The 20,678-nt window shown below is 36.7% G+C and overlaps 4 protein-coding genes across 4 annotated transcripts; 1 reads left to right on the top strand and 3 right to left on the bottom strand.

Annotated features, from left to right (window-relative positions):
* Positions 1-739: 739 nt before the first annotated feature.
* On the bottom strand, positions 740-5,564 carry LOC107083913 (calcium-independent phospholipase A2-gamma-like). The gene is made up of 4 exons (XM_015373466.1): positions 5,257-5,564; positions 3,908-4,060; positions 3,650-3,807; positions 740-1,180 (listed from the first exon to the last, which is right to left on the bottom strand). The coding sequence occupies exons 1-4, from the start codon at positions 5,386-5,388 to the stop codon at positions 1,045-1,047; spliced, it is 579 nt and encodes a 192-aa protein (XP_015228952.1). The 5' UTR covers positions 5,389-5,564; the 3' UTR covers positions 740-1,044.
* Positions 5,507-9,355, bottom strand: LOC107083906. Its single transcript, XM_015373454.1, has 3 exons — positions 8,202-9,355; positions 5,606-6,668; positions 5,507-5,510 (listed from the first exon to the last, which is right to left on the bottom strand). The coding sequence occupies exons 2-3, from the start codon at positions 6,520-6,522 to the stop codon at positions 5,507-5,509; spliced, it is 921 nt and encodes a 306-aa protein (XP_015228940.1). The 5' UTR covers positions 6,523-6,668; positions 8,202-9,355.
* Positions 9,356-10,400: 1,045 nt separating this feature from the next.
* On the bottom strand, positions 10,401-13,660 carry LOC107083905 (uncharacterized protein At5g50100, mitochondrial-like). Its single transcript, XM_015373453.1, has 3 exons — positions 13,361-13,660; positions 12,064-12,252; positions 10,401-10,856 (listed from the first exon to the last, which is right to left on the bottom strand). Exons 1-3 carry the CDS (start codon positions 13,505-13,507, stop codon positions 10,656-10,658), a joined length of 537 nt encoding a protein of 178 aa, XP_015228939.1. The 5' UTR covers positions 13,508-13,660; the 3' UTR covers positions 10,401-10,655.
* A 3,049-nt stretch (positions 13,661-16,709) lies between these two features.
* On the top strand, positions 16,710-20,175 carry LOC107083912 (monocarboxylate transporter 2-like). The gene is made up of 4 exons (XM_015373465.1): positions 16,710-17,016; positions 17,181-17,324; positions 18,941-19,792; positions 19,870-20,175. Exons 1-4 carry the CDS (start codon positions 16,800-16,802, stop codon positions 20,100-20,102), a joined length of 1,446 nt encoding a protein of 481 aa, XP_015228951.1. The 5' UTR covers positions 16,710-16,799; the 3' UTR covers positions 20,103-20,175.
* The last annotated feature ends 503 nt before the right edge of the window (positions 20,176-20,678 follow it).

Consider the following 20,678-nt stretch of genomic DNA (forward strand, 5'->3'; position numbering starts at 1 on the left):
CAGACAGATAGATAGATAGATAGATAGATAGATAGATAGATAGATAGATAGATAGATAGATAGATAGATAGATAGATAGATAGATAGATAAGGTTTACCTTTTTTTCTTTTACTTGTGCTTCCAAAGAAGTAAAAAAAAAAAAAAAAAACATCCACTGGACTTGGGAAGCTTTTTTAATTCAAAATGTCAGAGTTAGCTTTATATAGTAGCCCAAAAACTTGTTTTGGCTTAGGAAACATGCAAATTGAACCAGAAGATCAGGTCCGCTCCTATGGATGGGGAGTCGTTTTGGGTTCTTTGTTGGCCTGCAATACCCGATACTGGGTTATACCTCTGAAAGGGGGGTGGCTAGGGGCAATTGTTGGCTTGGCTGCCCAGGTGAGATGTTTTGTCCCTTGCATGGGGGTAGGGGGTTGATATAGTATAGCTGCATTGTATGTTCTGTTTAAGGTTGTTTTTTCTTTCTTAACATAAATGGCTTCGTTTACACCGCTTCCAATCAACTGTCTTCTTTGTCTAAATGTGACCATTCTGGTCCTCAAATGAGTGTCCCTTGTGCTTCCCTTCTGTTTTTGTAGGGACATGCTCAGCCCGGTTGTTGTAAGGGCCGAGCATGTCCCTAGTAAAACAAGAAATACATAAGAAAACAAATACATCCAGAAAACACCACAAAATGGGAATTAAACCAATAAAACTATAAAACACAGAAAAAACATTAATCAAAGTGCTCGTGTAGTTTCTCAGTCAGCCAGACCAACAATGCCCCTAGCGACCCCCCTTTCAAAGGCATTGACAAGTATTGGGTATTACAGGCTAAGAAAGAACCCAAATCGACCCCCTTTCCTAAGGGGCGGACATGTTCTTCTGATTCAATTTGCATGTTTTCTAAGACAAAACAAGTTTTTGGGCTACTATATAAAGCTTCAATCTCAACGCTAATTCTGACATTTTGAATTGAAGAAGCTTCCTGGATGGGAAGTGAAACGACTTCAAACTTGGGAACCAAGTCCAGATTATTGTTTTTCTTTTACTTTTTGGAATGACTACAACCTGGATGACTGAGAATCTTCACCAGCATATTTACCTGTGCTCACTCCGCAGATGTAGTCAAACAGCTGGTGGATCTTTTTGCCTGTATCATCTTCTATTAGCTTTAGTAACTGCAGTGGGACCACACCTCTGAAGAACACAATAACATGAATATTTACATAAACTTTTTTACAAGGAGATTTTTCCATATATCTGAATAATATAACATATTGTGAACTTGATTTTACAGTACATTTTTGTGCTGTTATAACCATGCATTTCTGTTTAGTTTATAGTCAGCTTAGTTGATAGACCAACAATAGGCAGTACAGAGTCTTCTATGTCAGTGTCCCCCATAGGCCTTCTTAGAAACTGCTTCTAAAAAATATAACCGCGGATGTCTGGGAGACAGTGATTCGCCTACATGGTATGAATGCTGACGTACCATAAAGAATAAATTATGAACAGTTTAGTTTGTGCCTTCAAGTTGACTGCCCATAGGAAGACGTTACTTGGATATGACCTAACGGAATATCTTCAGAACAGCTCCAAATGACACAAAACTTATATGGGTGAGTAGAACATGATGCAATAACGTAAAATCATTGGTGCAATGTAAAAAAACCGGGGCTCCCCTTTGATGTCCGAAGGGATATAAGGGAGCAAATAAAGTTAGTTACAGTAAAAGCTGAACCCATAGCTATGTCTAGAAGAGAAACAGGACTAAGAATTGAAAACAGGCCAAACTTTATAATTGATAATAGAAATTCAAGGCATCAGCTGGGATGCTGCCTCTTTCAAGGAGCACAAGTTCAGAAGCATCGGCTACTATACTGTTTGAAGTGAAAAAGGGGAGGGAACCTAAGGTAAGACGTTTAACTCAAAAAATAATGCGAAACTTGAAAGAACAATAAGACAGAATGTTGAGAATTGTTCCCATATATTTAAAATGTACATTTTCTATGCTCTTAGTTAACATTTAGATTGGCTGACCTGTTGGATGTCATCAAGGATCCAGTCCCCCTTTTTTAAGAACTAGGCCACCTCTGGCTACCTTCAGGATATTGTTTGTCAGTACTTTGCCTGCACTGAATCTTTACTGTCTATAAGAATGTGAGATGTGAAGTATATACACCCTCAGCCAGGTCACACTACCCCTCATAAGATTTGCCCTCTATGTATTGCTCTTACAGGCCGAGGAAGGACACAGCTTTGATCTCTATCTCTCTGTCCTGATTCTAACAAGAATTTATTTTAAAAGTGTGACAATGACTGTCTTCAGCAGCTCTCTTTGTTAACTGGATTCACTCAAGTGAATATTTAACTTTTCCATTTACAGGTCTCCAGCAGCCTAAGCCTACAACAGCATAACTGTAAGCTTCCATCCATCTTCTTCTGCTTATCTGGGGTCGGGTTGTGAGGGTAACAGCTTCAGTAGGGAGGCCCAGACGTCCCTCTCCCCAGCCACTTGGGCCAGCTCCTCCGGGGTAATCCCAGGGCGCTCCCAGGCCAGCCGTGAAACATAGTCCCTCTAGCATATCCTTGGCCTCCTCCTGGGCCTCCTCCCGGTGGGAGGTGCCTGGAGGCATCCTAATCAGAGCCACCTCAACTGGCTCCTCTCGATGTGAAAGAGCAGTGGCTCTACTCTGAGTCCTCCTCGGATGACCGATACTGTAAGCTTGATAGTGAGAATAGTTTTAAGCCTAGTCTTAAGAGTTTACTGTGTGTCTGCCTCAGGACTAAAGCCGAGCAAAGGATTGTGGGCAACCATTTAACAGCGGCAGATAGGGACATCAGGAGGTCCTTATGCTATTTAAATTAGGGCAGCCACTATTGCCACTATGCTAATGCTAAACCTAAACATTTACCTTACCAGTTCAGAGAAAAGGCGACAACCTCCATGTACCTTCTGAGCTGCTTTGCTACCCTACAGGAACACTTAAAAGTTTGACTGATGTTCCCCGTCATTTTTCTTATTATTTTTGAAGAAGCCATTTCTAAGCTCTATCATCGACATACAAGGATCTGGTAATACTGCATAATACATATTTGCAGAAGTAAATATTTATATATTTTGGACCTGTCAAAATGTATAAAAAAATATTTGCATGCTCTAGTTTTCATCAATAAAGATTATACTTAAATTCTGTACTACTCTACAGTAGATGCCCCTTGGATGTATGATTTTGTTGTAGCTTTAAGCTTTATTGCAATTTGCTGGCCTCCATGAACGAACAGTGCATTACCAAAAATTGCATACTGACATCATTAAAAAGCACTTATTGGTTTAAAATAGATATCTAAGGAATATTGGTCATAGCATTATTACTTAACTGATTACTTAATTTTTTTGCTCAGAATTAATTTTTTTAATTTATCGGAGATATACACACCTTAAAATTAAAAATTTTTTGCGAAATGTAATGATCTTTTTTAAAAATTTTTATCAAATTATCTCCAAGATTAAATGAAAACAGCCCGTCTACAGAAATCCTTTTATAAACGGGGTTTCACAACATTGTGCACTTCAATGTAAACAAAGTAGTTACCTGTCTACTGTGTACCAAACAAATTTTGTACCATAAGGTATAAACAGTAAGGTTTCCGGTAGTTTCTCACCTGGTACCCCCACCGTCAATGGAGAGAATTCTGACACCACAGCCTTTAACTGGATCCATATAACCAATCAGAGCCAAGGTCTCTCTTAAAGCGTCCTGAAGTTCCTGATCATTTTTATAAGTTCTCCGTAGTCTCAGCAAGGTGAATACAGTTTTCTCCTAGAGGAAAAAGCAAAACACATATTGGAGATCTTTTAAATCATTTGTAAACTTTATATTATCAGAAAAATTTAAAATAAAATAAAATAAAAAACAAGACCTTCCAGATTAATGCCTTGCTTGATGGGAAGTAGATAAGATGTTCATTGAGTAAATCTATGCAGGCACTCAGAGCTTCTGGATTAGCAGCTTCTCCCAGTCTGGTTAACAACCTAAATGTGGTCTCCTCTGCCTGTCTCTGGGTCAAAACAAGCTGAAATCATACAACCAAAAAAATTGCAGCACTTTAGTAATTCTATCAACTCCATAAGGTAGAATACCAATAATGAGCTATTCACATGTGTATATTTTCCACATTTTATGGTTAAAAAAAAAACAAAAAAACACATTTCAATATATATATGGAATTTATGTGAAAGACCAGTACAGGGTACTGCCTAGTGATGCAATAAGACAAAATAAAATACAGTATTCAAATGATTTTAAGAAATAAACAGTTGAGAATGCTAGATGCATTTGAATTAAGCCTGCTAAGTTTGCATGGCTACTACTGTACAGTAGCTGTTTGCATTTTAATGTAGTAACACCAAACAGTGTTTGGTGTTATATTTCTCCCAGCTTCACACATCCAAATCTGAACACCTTAATTATAAAAAAAGTATTGCTGGATTGAATGGCTTCTGTGACAAACATTTTTTAAGTCTTGCTACAGATTTTTAAGTGGATTCCATTTGCACTTTGGGTTGCTTTAACACATGATTAACCTGGGTGTCACTAAACTTTTGCTCCAAATCTCAACAGCCTCTAAGTTTCTAATAGCTTTGAATATTAAGCATTCCCACAGCCTAATGCTGTCACTGCGTTTGTTGGACAGTCATGTTGATGTTTACAAGCAATGTTTGTTTTTCAGCCCAGAAATGGTCTTGCATGTAACTCAGAAATTACAAATTTGGTGCAATATAACGGAACCACAATTTTTCATATGAGAAATATTTTTGAACACTTGTTGCATTGAACAATTCTCCCACCAGGACTCCAGCTCTCTACAGCATCTCTAGAGTTACACTGGGTCTCTTTGCTGCTTTTCTTATCAATGCTATCTATTACTTTTAGTATCTTGGCTGGTTTTCAGTTTTGTCACATTTTTAAATCATAGATTTCATTTAAGCAATATTTGTTCAAGGTTGAGGAATTGTTTTACAACCTAAACATGCTTTTGAATTCTCCACACTAACCTACCAAACTTGATCTTTATGTTACTGTTTGTTCTCCAAAAAATCTCTAAGGAATTAAATATTTAAAAAAAGATATTAAAAATATATCTAAAAAAATTCACCAAATTCATAATAATGAGCTACATTGTATTGGTCAATCACAAAAATGGACAATGATATAGATAGTGCTAATCATGTATGGGTACTTTTATGTAAATGCATTAAGTCAACTTACCTTGTTATTTAGTATTGGCTCAGGTGAGGCCACAGCAGGTTTCGAATCAGTGCCCCTGGACAAAGGGCCTAGGTTCATAAAGGTACCAAGGATACCTGGAATAACACTAGTATGTTGGCGAAGGACATCCATGTAAGATGTTGACTTGGAAGGTGTTGGGTCCTTCTTTGTCGTGACATTTATATGATGGTCCTTCGGTCGACTTTGAGCTCTGAAATACTGATTTATATGACTTGATGTCTGAATATAGTTATCTTCCAAGTTAGAAGCACTTAAGCTGCTGTGAAAGAAGTTTGTATTTTCCCTTGCAGTGGTTAGGGTTAGGGGCTCTTCTTCCTTTATCTGGAACATGATACCACTGCCAGTTTCTGAAGTAGATTCTGGGAAGACATATTTCTTTTTTGATTTGTTCTTTTCTTCTAGAAGTTCTTTTTTACTGTAAGCTTCATCTGCAGATTTAGCCATAAAATATTTGTTAATGTGTCTTGCAATTTGATGATATGCTTCCTCCCAGCTGTTGAAAACGTTGTCATGCCCTACTGCTATCCTTTCATCATTAAGCTTGACTTCAGAGATTGCATCAGAATGTGTTTGTTTTTTTCTCCTTACCCTTCTGTTTGCTCCTCTAATGGTGGATAAGCCTTGAAAGATTTCCTGCTTGCTACGAGTGTAACTCTGAGAGAACACAGAGTTGATATGCTTCGCAACATAACTGTAACTCTCTCCAAAGGCTGTGGTCAAAGAGCTGATGTGAAATAACTGCAGTCCAGACTTTTCATTGATGGAGGTAACAGTCTCTGATTTCTCTTTGCATTTCAAAGACGGCACTTTGCAACTGCTTCCCTGTTCATTTTGATCTGCTTCTGACCATTGATTGAGTGTGCGCCTTTGTGATTGGTTATGATACTCAGGAACTGTAACAATAAAACTGGCATTTCCAGCAAACACACTGAGATTCCTCCTCTTAGGGTAAATGTTAACGTATCTGGACGGTACATTGAAGGATTGGCCAGGGTGATGATTCAGTGCAAGAACAGCAGAAATCCCAGCTGGAGGTTCACCTTTAAATAACTTATTATTAGATGAATCAAAAGGCAGACAATGCAAATATCTCACTTCTTTGGCATTTTCTTTAAAGAAGATTGAAGATGCAAAACGTTTAAGGAGCATTACCCTGCTATTTAATGTAGAAAGCCTGTCTGAGTTTGGAAGAAGTGAAAGTCTAACCAGAGGTTGCACTTTTCTGAGAAAGCTTATTTTATACATAATCCTGAATTATTTTAAAGCCTTTTCTATGACCCTTTAACATAAGGCAGGAATAAATGGATGATCCCTTCTTGATCTAATGTGGTATACAGCACCCAGACTTGCTGTGGATGCCTCTTGTCTGTAGCAACATGATCAACTGCAGCCTGGTGAGAATCCAAAAGACAATCTAAATTAACCCAACCGCTGAATCATTCATAGGCTAATGACAACTTTCTGTACAGTATATCTTGCACAGTTGCAAATATAAGGAAAATATCTTGCAAAACAAGAGAAAAAACAAAACACAGTGATTATTATTCTGGGAGGCCAAATCATTAAACAGTTTCTTGGTTCACAAAAATGTAACAAGAAATGTAATATCACATTGCCCGTCCTTCACTACAAAAGAGAAAGAAAAGGAGAATGTTTTAACAAAAAAAGCCAAAGGAAAAGACAGGGAAAAAAAGAATAACATATTATAACTTAAATACAAGAATCAAAATTGTATTACTTCAGAATAACCTTATCTTACTTTTATGGCCACCCTCAAAGTGCAGTAGCACTTAGACTTTTCTTAATTACATTGACAAATTGCAGTACAAACTGGTTTTGCACATGTTCTCTACTGCTTTCAATCTAGATCATACAAAACAAGCCCACTAATTGAATATGCAATTCCTTTTTTTTTGTTGACACAAACAAATTACTGCAACGTGTCTACCTGCCTGATCTTCAAAATTCCAAACCTGCACGTGTTTCCCTACACACAGACTTTTGAACAGCAGGCAAACAAAGATAAAAAACAATGGATGTCTCACTTTTAATATTTCAATCGGTTTAAAAACAATAAAAGATCTCATAATTGTGCTTTGATTTGGTGTTTGTCACATAGGAAAACAGATAACATATTGAAATATTCAACTGTAACAACTGAAATGTTAAGAAAAGAAAACAGCTGATGGTGTTGGGAGATTTTAGTAGAACAGCTTGTTAGATTACAGCCAAAGTCATAATGGTACTGGAAATAAAATAACTCAGATCTATCTAACAATCAGACAGATCCCCCCATTGAGCAAAATAATAGAAAAGAAAAATAGAAACACCTTCTTAGCCTGACCTTGCCTAAGCAACCTAAGCAATAGATCACTGCTTTGACGGCTCACTGTTTGACACCAAAATCAAATTCAAAGAGGATCATAATCTAATCTAAATCTATTACATATTACACAAAGAAGCCATTGAAGTTTTCAGTTACTGTAAATCTGTAGCATATCGGCTCAGAGCAGACACTATCACTGCTATAAACAAACTGCAGCCTGCCTCTACAGTCAGCTGATCAGGGTACACATATCATGTTCCACTTCAGTTTGTGTCCTAGAACTGCATGATGGGAATGTATGCCAAGCCTCCAAATGGACTTGGTAGGTAATGACTGTCAATGCAGTTAGAAAGAAAACACAACTTTGACCTTGATTTTATGGATATCCTCTACATATAGTCACTTTGTGTTTTAAAAAATCAAACACCTTCTCCTGTTATATTCATAGACATGATTTAAAAGGAAATACCTTCAGCTTCACAGCAGGTTAGAAAAATATATTTACCTTAAAGAAATGATTGCTTTCACAACTCATCTTTGGGTTAGTTTCTGTACAAATAGCCTGAGTAAATGCCAGAGAGCAACTTCTAATGTTTACCTGTGTTACTTGCTTGCAGCACCTCTTCTGCGTTGAGTCGAGCTGGGCTTTATGTTACAGTAGTTTTGTTTGTAGACTGATGGGACTTTGGTCAAGTTCAGCAAATGGTCTCGAAGATCAGTCAAGCATAACGTTATGTGCCATCATTCCTGGAAGATCTAAAAGTAGAAAGAGGATGTCTGTAAGCTGCTATGTTGGACGTCACACACATCACACTCACCTTCACACGGGGCTCACACCAGACATGTCCCTCAATCGAATAATCACTCTCTCTTTCTCTCTTTTTCAATGGGTACTGAGGGATTTTGAAATGTTTTTTTATTCCTAATGTTTGGCTTAGATTATAGCTGAAATCTTTCAATTGTTTTAGGATGTATTGATAAAATCAGGTTTCTTTGGTTTAGTTTTCTTTTGTCACAGAATTTAACAATTAGTCTGTTTCATTGGATATCAAAGGAGCTTCAGTAGCAAACTTTAGCCGACATGCATGATTAGTTCTGGTGCCTTTTTATATTCCTCTTGACCTTAAAGCCTAGAACACATCAGTGGATGTTAGTGTTGATCCACTAGTGTTAGTTTTTAGGTCACATGACTCTGATGACACCTCGTTTCAGAAGTACCTTAATGAAATGAAAGCAATAGCTGTCGCCCTTTTTTATGAATATGACTGTGCTTACTGACTATTAAAGAATGTTTCTGTTTGTCTTGTAAATCTTCCAAAAAATATTGTATGTGCATTTTCGCTTGTTAGTTTCATTGGTTGTGCATCTTCCACCACCTCATTTCCTTACGCTAATTTTTCCATACATATGCTTGATTTTAGCAAATGAAGAAATACTAAATGAATAAATGACTACTCTCTTTGAAAAGGGCAAAATGAGTTCTGATTGGTGCATGCTGTTAGAACATTTGTGTTAAAAAAGAAAAAAAGGTTTTTATTATTCTCTGCGTAATATATATATTTTTGATGATTGATTTTTACATTAGCTTTATGCCATAATAATAAAAATAAATATTCAGTGTATAATGAATAAGTACTAATGAATTATGTACCAAGATATACATCCAGCGAGAGGTACTGATGCCTATCTCCAGCTTTCAACGGGCGAGAGGCGGGATACAACCTGGACAGGTCGCCAGTCCATCACATGGCAACACAGAAACAAACAGGACAAACAACCATTCACACACACACTCACACCTAAGGAGAATTTAGAGAAGTAATTAACCTAACAGTAATATCTTTGGACTGTTAAAGGTCAAAGTACCCGGAGAGAACTCCGTGAGGAAAGACCCTGGGCAACCTGGGAAACCTTACTGCACCCAGAACCTTCTTGCTGCAAGGTAGCAGTGCTACCAAGTGCTCCACCATGCAGTGAAACACATTAAAATAAACTATTCAAACATCAGCTTTAATTATGCTTACATCTTCAAAATATTATTCGCATTCACATGTTTGACATCTCTTACTTAATAAGACATTATTTAAGTGCAAAAACTAAAATTCACCTGTTTTTTCCCCTTTTCTTCACAAATTTCAAGCCACTGTTTAACAGCATCACATTGTGTAATCTGTAGATGTGCATGAAAGTAGTGTCTTACTTAAGACATACAGTAATGCTTGCATCTGCTCAAAAAATATATTTTAAAGGATTATTTAAAAACAAAATCAACTGCATTCTCTCCTCTGAGCAATACTTTAGACTTACAGTGACATCTAGTGGCAGCTTGTTGACAGTCCTCTTTATTTATCAACAGATAAAAAAAAGCTTCAATCTGATCTGAGCATAACAGGAAATTGACTTTATTTTGCTTCAGTGACTTTAAGTCTTATCTGTGAACAACTCGTTTAACAAAAGAAGACAGGCATGAATGCAGAACTATTGTGGCTGTCTTTTATATTGCTTTATTGTCTGATCTGCCATCTTTAGCTGCTTAAAGTTTTCTTGTTTGACTGTTTGTCATCTACCAGTCTGTGAGTCTAAGTACAAATGGATAGAAGACTTAACTCTTGATCAGTAAAATAGCAGGGATCCCAGTAAAATGGATCAAAACTTTAATCTGTTAGTGGTAAATGATTAAATATGGAAACATTTACTGTTTTGAAGTAGATCCGATCAGTATCGATAATAACAATAGTGTCTTTATAATAAGTAAATAATTTTTATTGTCTTTATTAACATGTTTACTCCCCCACCACCCATTTTTGCAGATATTTAGGTGTTTTTAAAACCTTTTTTTATTAAACTGAATGAACAGCATCAACTCTGTACAACTCATATCATAATGGAAAAAAAACATCAAGTCTGTCTTTATAATACTTTTCTTTCACTACAGTAATTTAACCATGTGTCCCTTTGACACATTATATAACACAATAGCCATTAATTACAATATGAAAACCATTGCTTTTAATATGGCTTCTTAATATAAATATTTAATTCTGAAACGAGGTCAGGAATCAGCTGGTTTCTTTTTACAGCTTCCTGAGGGGCATTCCTCTGCCCTTCCAGTCCACTTAAGTCGATTCTTAGCAAAGACAGCATACGCCTTTTCCATAAATGGCCTCACTGGTGACCACATCATGAAGCGACCCAACCAACCAAGGCCAACGGCACCATACATGACTGCAAACGCTGGAACGCCACGATGTACCTGAAAATGCAGAAAATAGAAATGAAAGTGTAGTTCAGCATTCAACTTCTTCAAGTTACACTCAATCGGGTACAGCATCTGCATTCACCACAGAACATATCTGGGAAGATCCTCAGTCAACTAGCTTATGGTCAAGCCTGAAAAGTTCAGTTTAGGCAACTGGATGTGAAGTTCACTATGGAACACAAACCTCTGCAAAATACAAATCCAATTGCTGTACTGTGTCTAGCCCTGTCTGCTGATTGGAGCGCATCACTGATTGATGAGCAGGCAGACGCCTTTATAGTAGGCCAGGTGATTGTATGTCAGCAGTCTGTGAGGCTATGATTTTGGATCTGGTCACCTGAGACTTTAGGCACCATTCTGTAATCTGAGAAAATTTGGTTTGATCTTTAAGCTCAATATCTGCCGTTTGTTTGTGCAGCCCTAAAGCTCCACTAGTGTTTCCAGCAGCAGTAGAAGTCCTTTTATGGCCGTATATGCAGGTTAAGGCCTCTGCTCATTTCTGACCTGCTAGGCCTTAAGCACCTTGGTATGTTGTCTTTATTTAAATTTACCTTGAATCTAGAGATAATGAGCATTTCTATCTGAGCTGTGCATCATGCTCCAGTGCACAGGGATGCTCTGCTGTTTTATTTATTTAGTCTTGATTTTTGAAAACTTTAAGGTTTGGGCTGCTTTTCCAATGCATCTGTTGCTGCTGTTTGGGCTGATCAGACCATGGATATCTTCTCCGCTGAAAGGGGGTGACTAAAGCCTGTCATTTTTAAAATAGAATGTCTGTCTTTCTTTTTTTTAGGTTTTTAAGGCACTAGTGGCTTGTTTCGATAGCAGGCTGACAGGAAAGGAGGAATAAGAGAGGGGAAGAGACATGTGGCACAGTACCACAGGTTGGATTCTAACTCGAGTCTTAGGCTTCCCTACATGGGTCGTGAGTGCTGACCACTGCGTCACTGAAGCATGCCCAAATAGATAATTCTTTGATAGATGGTTTTGGGGGTAAGAGTGGACATTCAGGCACAGTAAGCTAGTATGAGCAATGAGGACAGCACCTTTTAAACAGAGCGTGCACGAGGAGAAATGGGCTTGTGCATGCTCTCGCACAAGCATTTTTTTAAAGTGGAGAGGGCGGAAATTTGCGAAAATCCTCCACAATACCTTTAAGGGGGATATTAGTCCTGTTTAAAGCTTGGTGTTGTAATTTTACCTCGTCTTTCTCGTCAATCACGGTCATCTCCTCCATGGCCATCTCATAGCTGACATGTTTGTATTTTGTCCCATCATAGCCTGGGTTAGAGATGTCGATGAAATTTACGTTCCCTGGTCGGTTTCTCTGCAGGAACTGGAGGAAGCGGATCTCCGTCAGGCAGATGGGACACATCCCATCATACAACACCTGGAGCAGAGTGGAGTTAATAAGACTTTAATCCATTAGATTTTACTTATCCAAAACGAAGGTAACATTTTGAAACTGTATTAGCAAAGCACTGGAATGCATTCAGTTTAAAATGAGCAATAGGTGATATAGTTTTATTACAATGATTGGGAATAAATTTTATTTGTTAAAATCAGGCAAAATTGGCAAAAGAAGGGTTGTTAGCAAGTTTTAGAGCATCTCCAAACCCTGCAGCTGTGTTGGCCGTTCCAAGTGTGCGTCAACAACAAAATGTGGCTAAAGGAAATAATAGTAGTGAACTGATGACAGGATCACTGATGCAAATGACCCCGTTAATCTGATCCAACAATGATCTAAGTCATTTAAATTATCTAATGATTAAATCCAGGCTCTGGTAGAAAGCTGACAACTCGAGAGAGAAAAGTGTTGTTTAAAAGATCAAGATAATTAAATTCTGGTTTTGACTATGATGCTTATTATACTTAGACATGTCAATCAGAGGAGCAGAGTTTGAGTAGGCTTAAAAGGACTGTACATCTGTTTTACTATAACTTATATGTATATTGCAGAAAAATAGTAAAACAGATGAACAGAAACTTGTAGACTGCATTACAGTGAAGAATAATCCAAGTGCAAAAACAGGTCCCATATGTGCCTGATTAAGGAAGAATACTTTTCTATGACTGATCATTTACTTAATTACATCTTTTATAAATAAATGATAAATGTTTTATGTTAAACACAATGCATCACCTGATGCATTTTGTTGTACATCATTTTGGAGTTTTTTTTCTTTCTACTGCAGCTTGTCACTGTGTGAGTATATCATCAATGTGCAATTATATGTACAATGTGCAAGTATATCATCAATCCACAATAAAACTGTGGTTTAGATAAATGTGCAAATTGTAAAACAGTATGTAAGACAGCAGAAATAATACCTGATGGCTCTTCTGCTTAATAACAAGCTTTATTAAGTTTTTGAACTACACAAGGACTTGACAAGAATGAACAGCTTTGATCCAAATTGTATTTCAATCAACCCTAATTTTAATTGTTTAAATTAAAATTTCATTGTTAGAATAAGGAAGAGGAAATAAAATCTCACCCTGACAGCCGAAGAGTCGGAGCTGTGGTTCCTCCGCTGGTGTCTGCAGAGCCCAGGCGTCCCCAGCCTGCCTGTCCTTGGATTTACACTACAGGGGAGCCTGATGGAAGCCGCGGTGGCAAAACCAAGTCTAACTTTACAAAACATTTCTAAACCACCCAATGATGGCTCTGTTTAAACTAAGGTAGGCACTTGTGACTGGAGCTGTTATTGACGAAGCAATAAGCAGTAAATTAATAAACAATGTTTAGGTTACACAAGAAAAGGATGAACACATAACAGCAGGGAAGCGTCTCTTCTTCGTGAGATAGGACTAATATAACATCGCCATCTTGTGGAATGTCTCTGTATTGAATGTAAAATAAAAGAAAACTGATAAAAATGGGAAATCTTTATCAAATTAAAACCATCTGCAAATCTTTCTGTGTGGCCTATATTGAGTATGTAAAATAGTTACAATAACCCTAATTTCTTTGATCTAATAATTGAGTTTTCAGAGGTGTCAAATATGTAAGTAGAAATTTTGGCTATCTATACTTTACTAGAGTAATTCCCTTTTAGAAAACCTTTTACTTCAACTCCTTAAATTTTTTTTTAATCTAAAACTTACATTTTAAAAATTGACTTGTTTATACTAGTTTTGTTTCATTTCAGCTCATTGTAGTTATGGCCTGTTGGTATTAAAAACTGTCACAGTCTTGGTTCTGTTAAGTTTTCTTTTGAGTATTCAGTTTTACTTTTCTCTATTGGTTTAGTTCCTATTTTGTTGTGTTTTCAGGATATATTTTAGTTCTTGGGTTTTTATTTGCTGCCCTTGTGTTGGTCTCCTTTTTCCTAGCTCCTTTCTAGACTCCTCTCTTCACACCTGCTCCCAATCAGCTCGTTAGTCTTCTCTTTGTTCAGTCCACCATAACTTCTCTCCTTGTGCAGTTCTTCAGTGCTGGTTCCTCATCTTACCTCACCTTTCCCTGACTCCACATGCTATTTTTCCTCTGATGTCTCCATGGTTCTGGTTTGTGTTCAATTTTTTTTGGTGGAATTTTGGAATCCCGCCCCAAGTGGTTGCAAACAATCAAATAAAACCTCCAAAAAACTAACCCCGCCCCCCCGGCCCCGCAATTGGGGTCCTAAAAAACAAAAACAAAACCCGGAAAAAAAAAAAAAAAAAAAAAAAAAGATCCAAACAAAGAAAACAAAAATAAAACACAAACAACAACAATTAGAAAAATAACAAAATTAAGAATAAGGGAAGTTATCCTTCAGAATTGTGTTCAGAATTGAAAAATGTTCCTTTAAGCGGCTAGTGCAGTACAGCATCTTTCCTTAACATTTTTTCCTGCATTACTTTTATACCTTAAGTAGTTTTTACAAATGGTGTTTTAAACTTGTCCCTGAGTTAAACACTGAGCTGATACTCTAAAAGTGTTTTAAACAGTAGGATTTGTACTTTTACTTGAGTAATAAACTTTAATACTTCTGACACCTCTCTGACTATTAAAGTCTCCTCAATGGCTAACAAGGTATATTGGTGTACCATCCATAATTATTGGTACTTCTTGTAAGGATGATAAAAAATAAATAAAAAAAAACTTAAAATTAAGCTTTCATTCTATGACCTTTAATCTCACATTGAAAAGTTAGGGTTAGAAAAATACAATTTTTAATGAATTTGGTTATTAAGCATGAAAAATACTATGTAAAGAAATAATTGAATTGCATGATAGTATTTATGATACTCTATTTCAATTATAAGTAACTATTTAAAGTAAACTTTTTTCATAATCATCAAAATCTATAGATAAAAATAATGTATTTTTCGTTGTAATCCATTATTTATTTTATTCTAGGAAATGTAACAAAGAGTAAAACAGGACATTTATTCTTTAAAATAAACCACTTTGTAATGATCCTGTCAAAAAATGTGGTAGATTAAAAAAAATCTTTAATGTTCACTGCAGCAAATAGTGCCCTCTTTTGGGAGGTTATTTCTCCAGAGCAATCTGCAGTTGATATATGGTTTGCAAGTTATGCCAGGAAAAAAGTCCAACCATATGCAGTTTGCTGTACTCTACTGGGACTTTAATTAAAAGTATGTGCATTGTTGAACAGTCCATGTATATCTCCAGAGTTTATAGCAAAGAGTTTATCCATGTGGGGAAAAAAATGATGTAACTCTTATAACCTGGGCTCCTCCTTATTTATCTCTCTTAGTGGGCTTAGGAAGCTCTTTAGATTTTATTGCACCGTAAGCTATTTTTTAAATACCAAATTAAATTATTTTTAGTTAAATCCGGTGCACCCTATTTTAACAGGATGATGATCTACAACATGTACAAAAAAAAAAAATAATAATAATAATTCCACCATCACTATTAAAGTACCCAGCACAAACGTTTTCAGAAAATGAAATTGTACAGATAAGTAAAACGACCTAGAATTCTGGAGGATGTACAGATTTATTAGGAGAGTAAAAACAAAAACATTCTTTGTTTGTACTAACCTTATAATAAATAAATCACAGCCATCTTAAATCTTATGAGGTATCTTCATAAGAGATGCGAACAAACGTAGATTGGACGATGTGTAAACATTTAAGAATATTTACAGCAAACAATATGTTCTAGTTTGGACTGAGAAGTGAAGTAAAATGATTCACTCATCATTTATGTAACATATTGAGGTTAGAAATGTTTTACTTACTGCTGAACAGGCTGTTCTCTGAATGTAATTATTTGTATTTAATTTCCATCTATGTTTAACCCTGTTTTGTAGATTTTGGATCTGTTGCATTTTGTTGCTCATTTCTAACGTCCTCTGACCCAGTTAATTTCTAGTTTTTGGTTTAACAAATATCATATTTAAATGTTTCTTTCAGTACAAGACTATATTTAAATGGCTGTATATTTAAAGTTATGGTGTTATTAAATAATTTGTTTAAGCAGCTGTTAATTGTTATTTGCAAACCTACACATCAGCATTTGCACACAGCTGAGAAGTGCACGAACCAAACTAGCAGATTTGATCAAGGACGCACACTGAAGCTTTTAAAGCAAATGTTGCATTGTATGATGAAACTGTTAAGACCTTTCACTTGATAATATTTGGGTAGACACTGGAGATTTTTTTGAGCACAGTGCCTCAGGAGGGGGTTACTGCTTTTGTTGTGAACGGTCACTGTGTTTTTGTGGAAGCACACGTGATGAGATCAAAAGCCTTGGAGCATAGTGCTGAGAGAGGAATCCAAAGGTTTTTTTTTTTTTACATTAGGAAAAGTTAACAGACTGTTCAGAACGCTTTTAAGGACTGCACAGAGGTGAGAGAAATGATCTGTTTATTGAAAAATAAGAAACATGAACTGAAATTATCTGGAAATTTGGAGTTGCATATTCTCTGTGCACATCTTATTATCTGTTCCCATTTCCCAGTCTGAGGATTGAGCATGCCACCTACAGCAGCAACCAATCTAGGCTACAAACCACCAGATGGAGGCTGGGGATGGGTTGTCGTCTTTGCCTCTTTCATCTCCATAGGATTCTCTTATGCCTTTCCCAAGTCCCTCACCATCTATTTCAAGGAAATTCAGGAATATTTTTCAGTTTCTTACAGTGAGATTGCCTGGCTGTCTTCAGTCATGTTGGCCTCTATGTATGCAGGAGGTCAGTGGCAGTCATAGGCTACATGTACAAAAAAGTAAAGTCATTTATAAACAAAATCTATTGGTACAAATGTAGTAGATAATGTGATTTACTTAGCAAATCTGTTATGTGATTATTTCTTCTGATTTAAAGCTTTACTTAAAAAATGTTGTTTCCATGTGCAGGTCCTATCAGCAGTATGTTGGTAAACAGGTATGGCAGCAGACCTGTGGTCATGGTGGGTGGACTTCTGGTGTGCACCGGTATGGCCCTCGCCTCTTTGGGAACCACTATAATTCATCTGTATCTCTGTGTCGGAGTAATTGGAGGTAAATAAAATCTTTTTTTCCCCCCAAGAGTAATACTTTATTGGGGCTTAATCTTTTACTTACTGTATGTTGTAAACTTCTTGAAAAACAATTTATCTTCTACTGTGGTGAATTTTGAGTGTTGCAAAGGATCGCTTTAAGCTGCTCAGTTAGGACCGGCACTGGATGTGTCGAAATTCTCAGTGTTTCCAGTTTATTTTTTTATTTTTTATTTTTTTTACTATGCCCTACTGGGCTTTTTTTCTTTATCTGAGAGTTCAATGACACTCGGTCAATGGAATGTGTTAATGTTTTCCCAAACCTCAGCAAAACAGGGCTGAGTTTAGGGGCCTTTTCTGTAGTATTACTAAAGTTCATATTTAGTTATGTCAAAATCACAAATTCCATTGTTTGTATTTGGGTTTGTTGATGACGAACCAACACAAAGCAGCTCATATAATCTAAGTGGAAGGAAAATTACATGGTTTTAAAAATACTGTACAAAATTACCTAAAGGCTGACAATAACCTACTGTACTGTATGTTTTCAGCTCTGTTGAGTTGATACTTTGTTAAACTGCAGCAAATGCTGCAATTATAGATTGTCTCCTCCAGCTTTGCATGTTTAGAAACCATTATATTTTGTAATATTTGAAGCAATTGTGAACAGTAATGTAAAATTTTTGCCACAGATTCCCAAACTTAAGATCTGGGCTTTTACTGGATTTAAGCCAACTATTTAGCTCTAACGCTCAGCAAATCAGAACAGGGGGTGTAACAGAGGGCTGACACACAGCTTCCTGCAAAATCTGCTATTGGGGGGAGGCAGGTCTCTAGTGGACTATTGCAGGCTACAGATCGGGGATATAAATGTTTATTATTTTGTTAACTAGAGATTTAAACCATAGCTTTGTACTGGTTGTTTATTTAGTTTGTTGTCCTGCAATTGGGATGTTAAGAATAGATATTGGGTTCCAATGCCATAACATCTATCTAGCTGATAAAAACAGCAGCTCTGTTCCAGAAACATATCACAACTACTGAAAAACCTGAGGATAGCTTTGAATTGGACCTAAAAGTATCTTTTATTATCACGTTCTGTAGCAATGGGTTTTGAATGATTTTACTGACAGCAAATTCTCCCATGTCTTGTTTATTATTTTCTACAACATTTAATCCTCTCTGCAACTTTAACCATGACTTCTCTGCTGCATTTCTGAGCCTTTACCATCAGTCTACTAATATTTTCTAACAATCATTCATTCACATAAATTAAATTATGCACATTTATACTTTATGTACTACGTAATTAAGGAACTTCTGAAACCAATTAATTTTATTTAGGGCTATTATACTACAAAGGATAAAATTCAAAAACATGTTTATGATATTTCATAAAGCTAATTTTTTTTATCCTTTTAACGGCCATCGTTGCAAATATACAACAACCCCATTGACTTACATACTCTGCCAAGAAACAGCAGTAGTGCCAGGAGCCTTTGGCAAGCTCTTGTATATGTTGTCATTGGCCATTATAAATGTTGTCATACTATATATCATAATATATTGGAAAGTCAAGAGTTAAAACCATGTATTCTTTTTCCTCTAAATGTAATGTGTTTTTTTTTTTTCAAACAGGTTTTGGTCTTGCCTTCAACCTACAGCCAGCACTGACAATCATTGGCACTTACTTTCAGGTCAAAAGGCCGCTCGCAAATGGACTGGCTATGACAGGAAGCCCAGTTGTTCTCTCCACTCTAGCCCCTCTCAATCAGTTCCTCTTTGATTCCTTCGGTTGGAGAGGAAGTTTCCTGATTTTGGGGTCCATTGTTCTGAACTGCTGTGTGGCTGGTGCTCTGATGAGGCCGGTTATTAAACCAGCACAATTTCAGCCTGATAATGACTCATCAATGAGCAGCAGGAAAGGCTCTGTAGAAGCTGCTGCTGAGAATGTTGGCTCACAGTCAGCTGAAAACAGTAAAAACAGGAGCACAGGTCAGAGTTTTGTTTCTAGGTATATAGACATCTCCCTCTTCACACACAGAGGCTTTCTTATTTATCTTATTGGTAATGTTGTCATGTTTTTTGGATTTTTTGCGCCTGTTGTTTTTCTGGCTCCCTATGCTAAACATCAAGGGACCGATGAATATTCAGCAGCTTTACTACTTTCCATTTTCGCTTTGGTAGACATGTTTATCAGACCAGTCACTGGGTTCTTGGGCAACAGCAAGTGGGTTAGACCAAGAATACAGTATTTTTTCAGTTTTGCAGTTTCATACAATGGTGTGTGTCACCTACTATGTCCGCTTGCATCTGGATATGGGGGTCTAGTTGTGTATGCAGTTTTTTTCGGGCTGGCATTTGGTATGCTCTCTGCACTCCTTTTTGAAGTTCTGATGGACCTTGTTGGAGCTCATCGCTTCTCAAGTGCAGTTGGACTCGTCACCATTATTGAGTGTGGACCAGTGCTTCTTGGACCCCCCATTTCGGGTTTGTTTTCATGTTCCTGAAGAATAATTTCTACTTTAATATAAGCAGAACTTCTAACTGTGCATTCTCTCTTTCAGGGGCTCTTGTTGACATTTTTGGGGACTACAAATATATGTACTATGCATGTGGTGTTTTTATGCTGGTTCCGGGGATTTTTTTCTTCATCATGCATTACTACAATTATAAGAAGCTCAATGAGGAGCAAAGACAGAGTGTGGTAGTGGACTTAATGACGTCTGAGGAGACAGTGGAGCTTAAAATAAGCCAGATTAAGAAACCATGCAATAAAACAGAAGATGGAAGTTTTTGATTGAAGTTTCAGTTTTGAAACTTGACCTTCCAGACTGATTTATACAGTCTGTCTATTTGTATGAAAAATAATCTCTGACACTTAGTTCTGTAAATTTCTAAACTCATATTTTTGTTGTTCAAGGTGTTCATTTATAAAGTGTTTTTTAAAAAAATGTTCTTGCTTTGTTTGAATATTTCTACATTTTGCCACATTAATATCATAAATCTTATTTAATTTTCATAGAATTTCATGATTGAAAAACGTGGTATAGAAATTATCAGTCTTATTTTGGGAATAAAGGGGTAGGGATGGTGAGTGAGCAAGAAGTGGAGTGACTTAGTTTTCAAAGTGTAGTCCTATATTTGTAAAGGACTGGTTGGGTCATTCTGAAACCATCAGTGATGGTGTGAATTCATTTAAGCTTTAGTTTAGACAATCCGAAAAATGTGGCTGCAACTCCAAATTTCTATGCAATAGCTCAGATTGTCAGCAGCAGGACAGATTGACCCAGTATTCAAGTGAGACAGTGTTAAAGCATTTATTAAAATCAGAGCGCAAAGCTGTGGGGGAAGCGGGGCACTGCCCACCACTGGC

This window comes from Cyprinodon variegatus, unplaced genomic scaffold (genome assembly GCF_000732505.1).
Source record: "Cyprinodon variegatus isolate N-32 unplaced genomic scaffold, C_variegatus-1.0 Scaffold87, whole genome shotgun sequence".
NCBI classification, from domain to species: domain Eukaryota; kingdom Metazoa; phylum Chordata; class Actinopteri; order Cyprinodontiformes; family Cyprinodontidae; genus Cyprinodon; species Cyprinodon variegatus.

Coding starts and splice junctions, on each gene's coding strand:
- LOC107083913 (XM_015373466.1), bottom strand. CDS start 5,388: ATGGATGTCCTTCGCCAACATACTAGTGTTATTCCAGGTATCCTTGGT. Junction 4,061..5,256: donor AGCCAATACTAAATAACAAG/GTAAGTTGACTT, acceptor GTATGATTTCAG/CTTGTTTTGACCCAGAGACA. Junction 3,808..3,907: donor GCAAGGCATTAATCTGGAAG/GTCTTGTTTTTT, acceptor TTTTTCCTCTAG/GAGAAAACTGTATTCACCTT.
- LOC107083906 (XM_015373454.1), bottom strand. CDS start 6,522: ATGTATAAAATAAGCTTTCTCAGAAAAGTGCAACCTCTGGTTAGACTT.
- LOC107083905 (XM_015373453.1), bottom strand. CDS start 13,507: ATGTTTTGTAAAGTTAGACTTGGTTTTGCCACCGCGGCTTCCATCAGG. Junction 12,253..13,360: donor CCGACTCTTCGGCTGTCAGG/GTGAGATTTTAT, acceptor ACTCTGCTCCAG/GTGTTGTATGATGGGATGTG. Junction 10,857..12,063: donor TGATTGACGAGAAAGACGAG/GTAAAATTACAA, acceptor CTGCATTTTCAG/GTACATCGTGGCGTTCCAGC.
- LOC107083912 (XM_015373465.1), top strand. CDS start 16,800: ATGCCACCTACAGCAGCAACCAATCTAGGCTACAAACCACCAGATGGA. Junction 17,017..17,180: donor GGCCTCTATGTATGCAGGAG/GTCAGTGGCAGT, acceptor TTCCATGTGCAG/GTCCTATCAGCAGTATGTTG. Junction 19,793..19,869: donor TCTTGGACCCCCCATTTCGG/GTTTGTTTTCAT, acceptor TCTCTCTTTCAG/GGGCTCTTGTTGACATTTTT.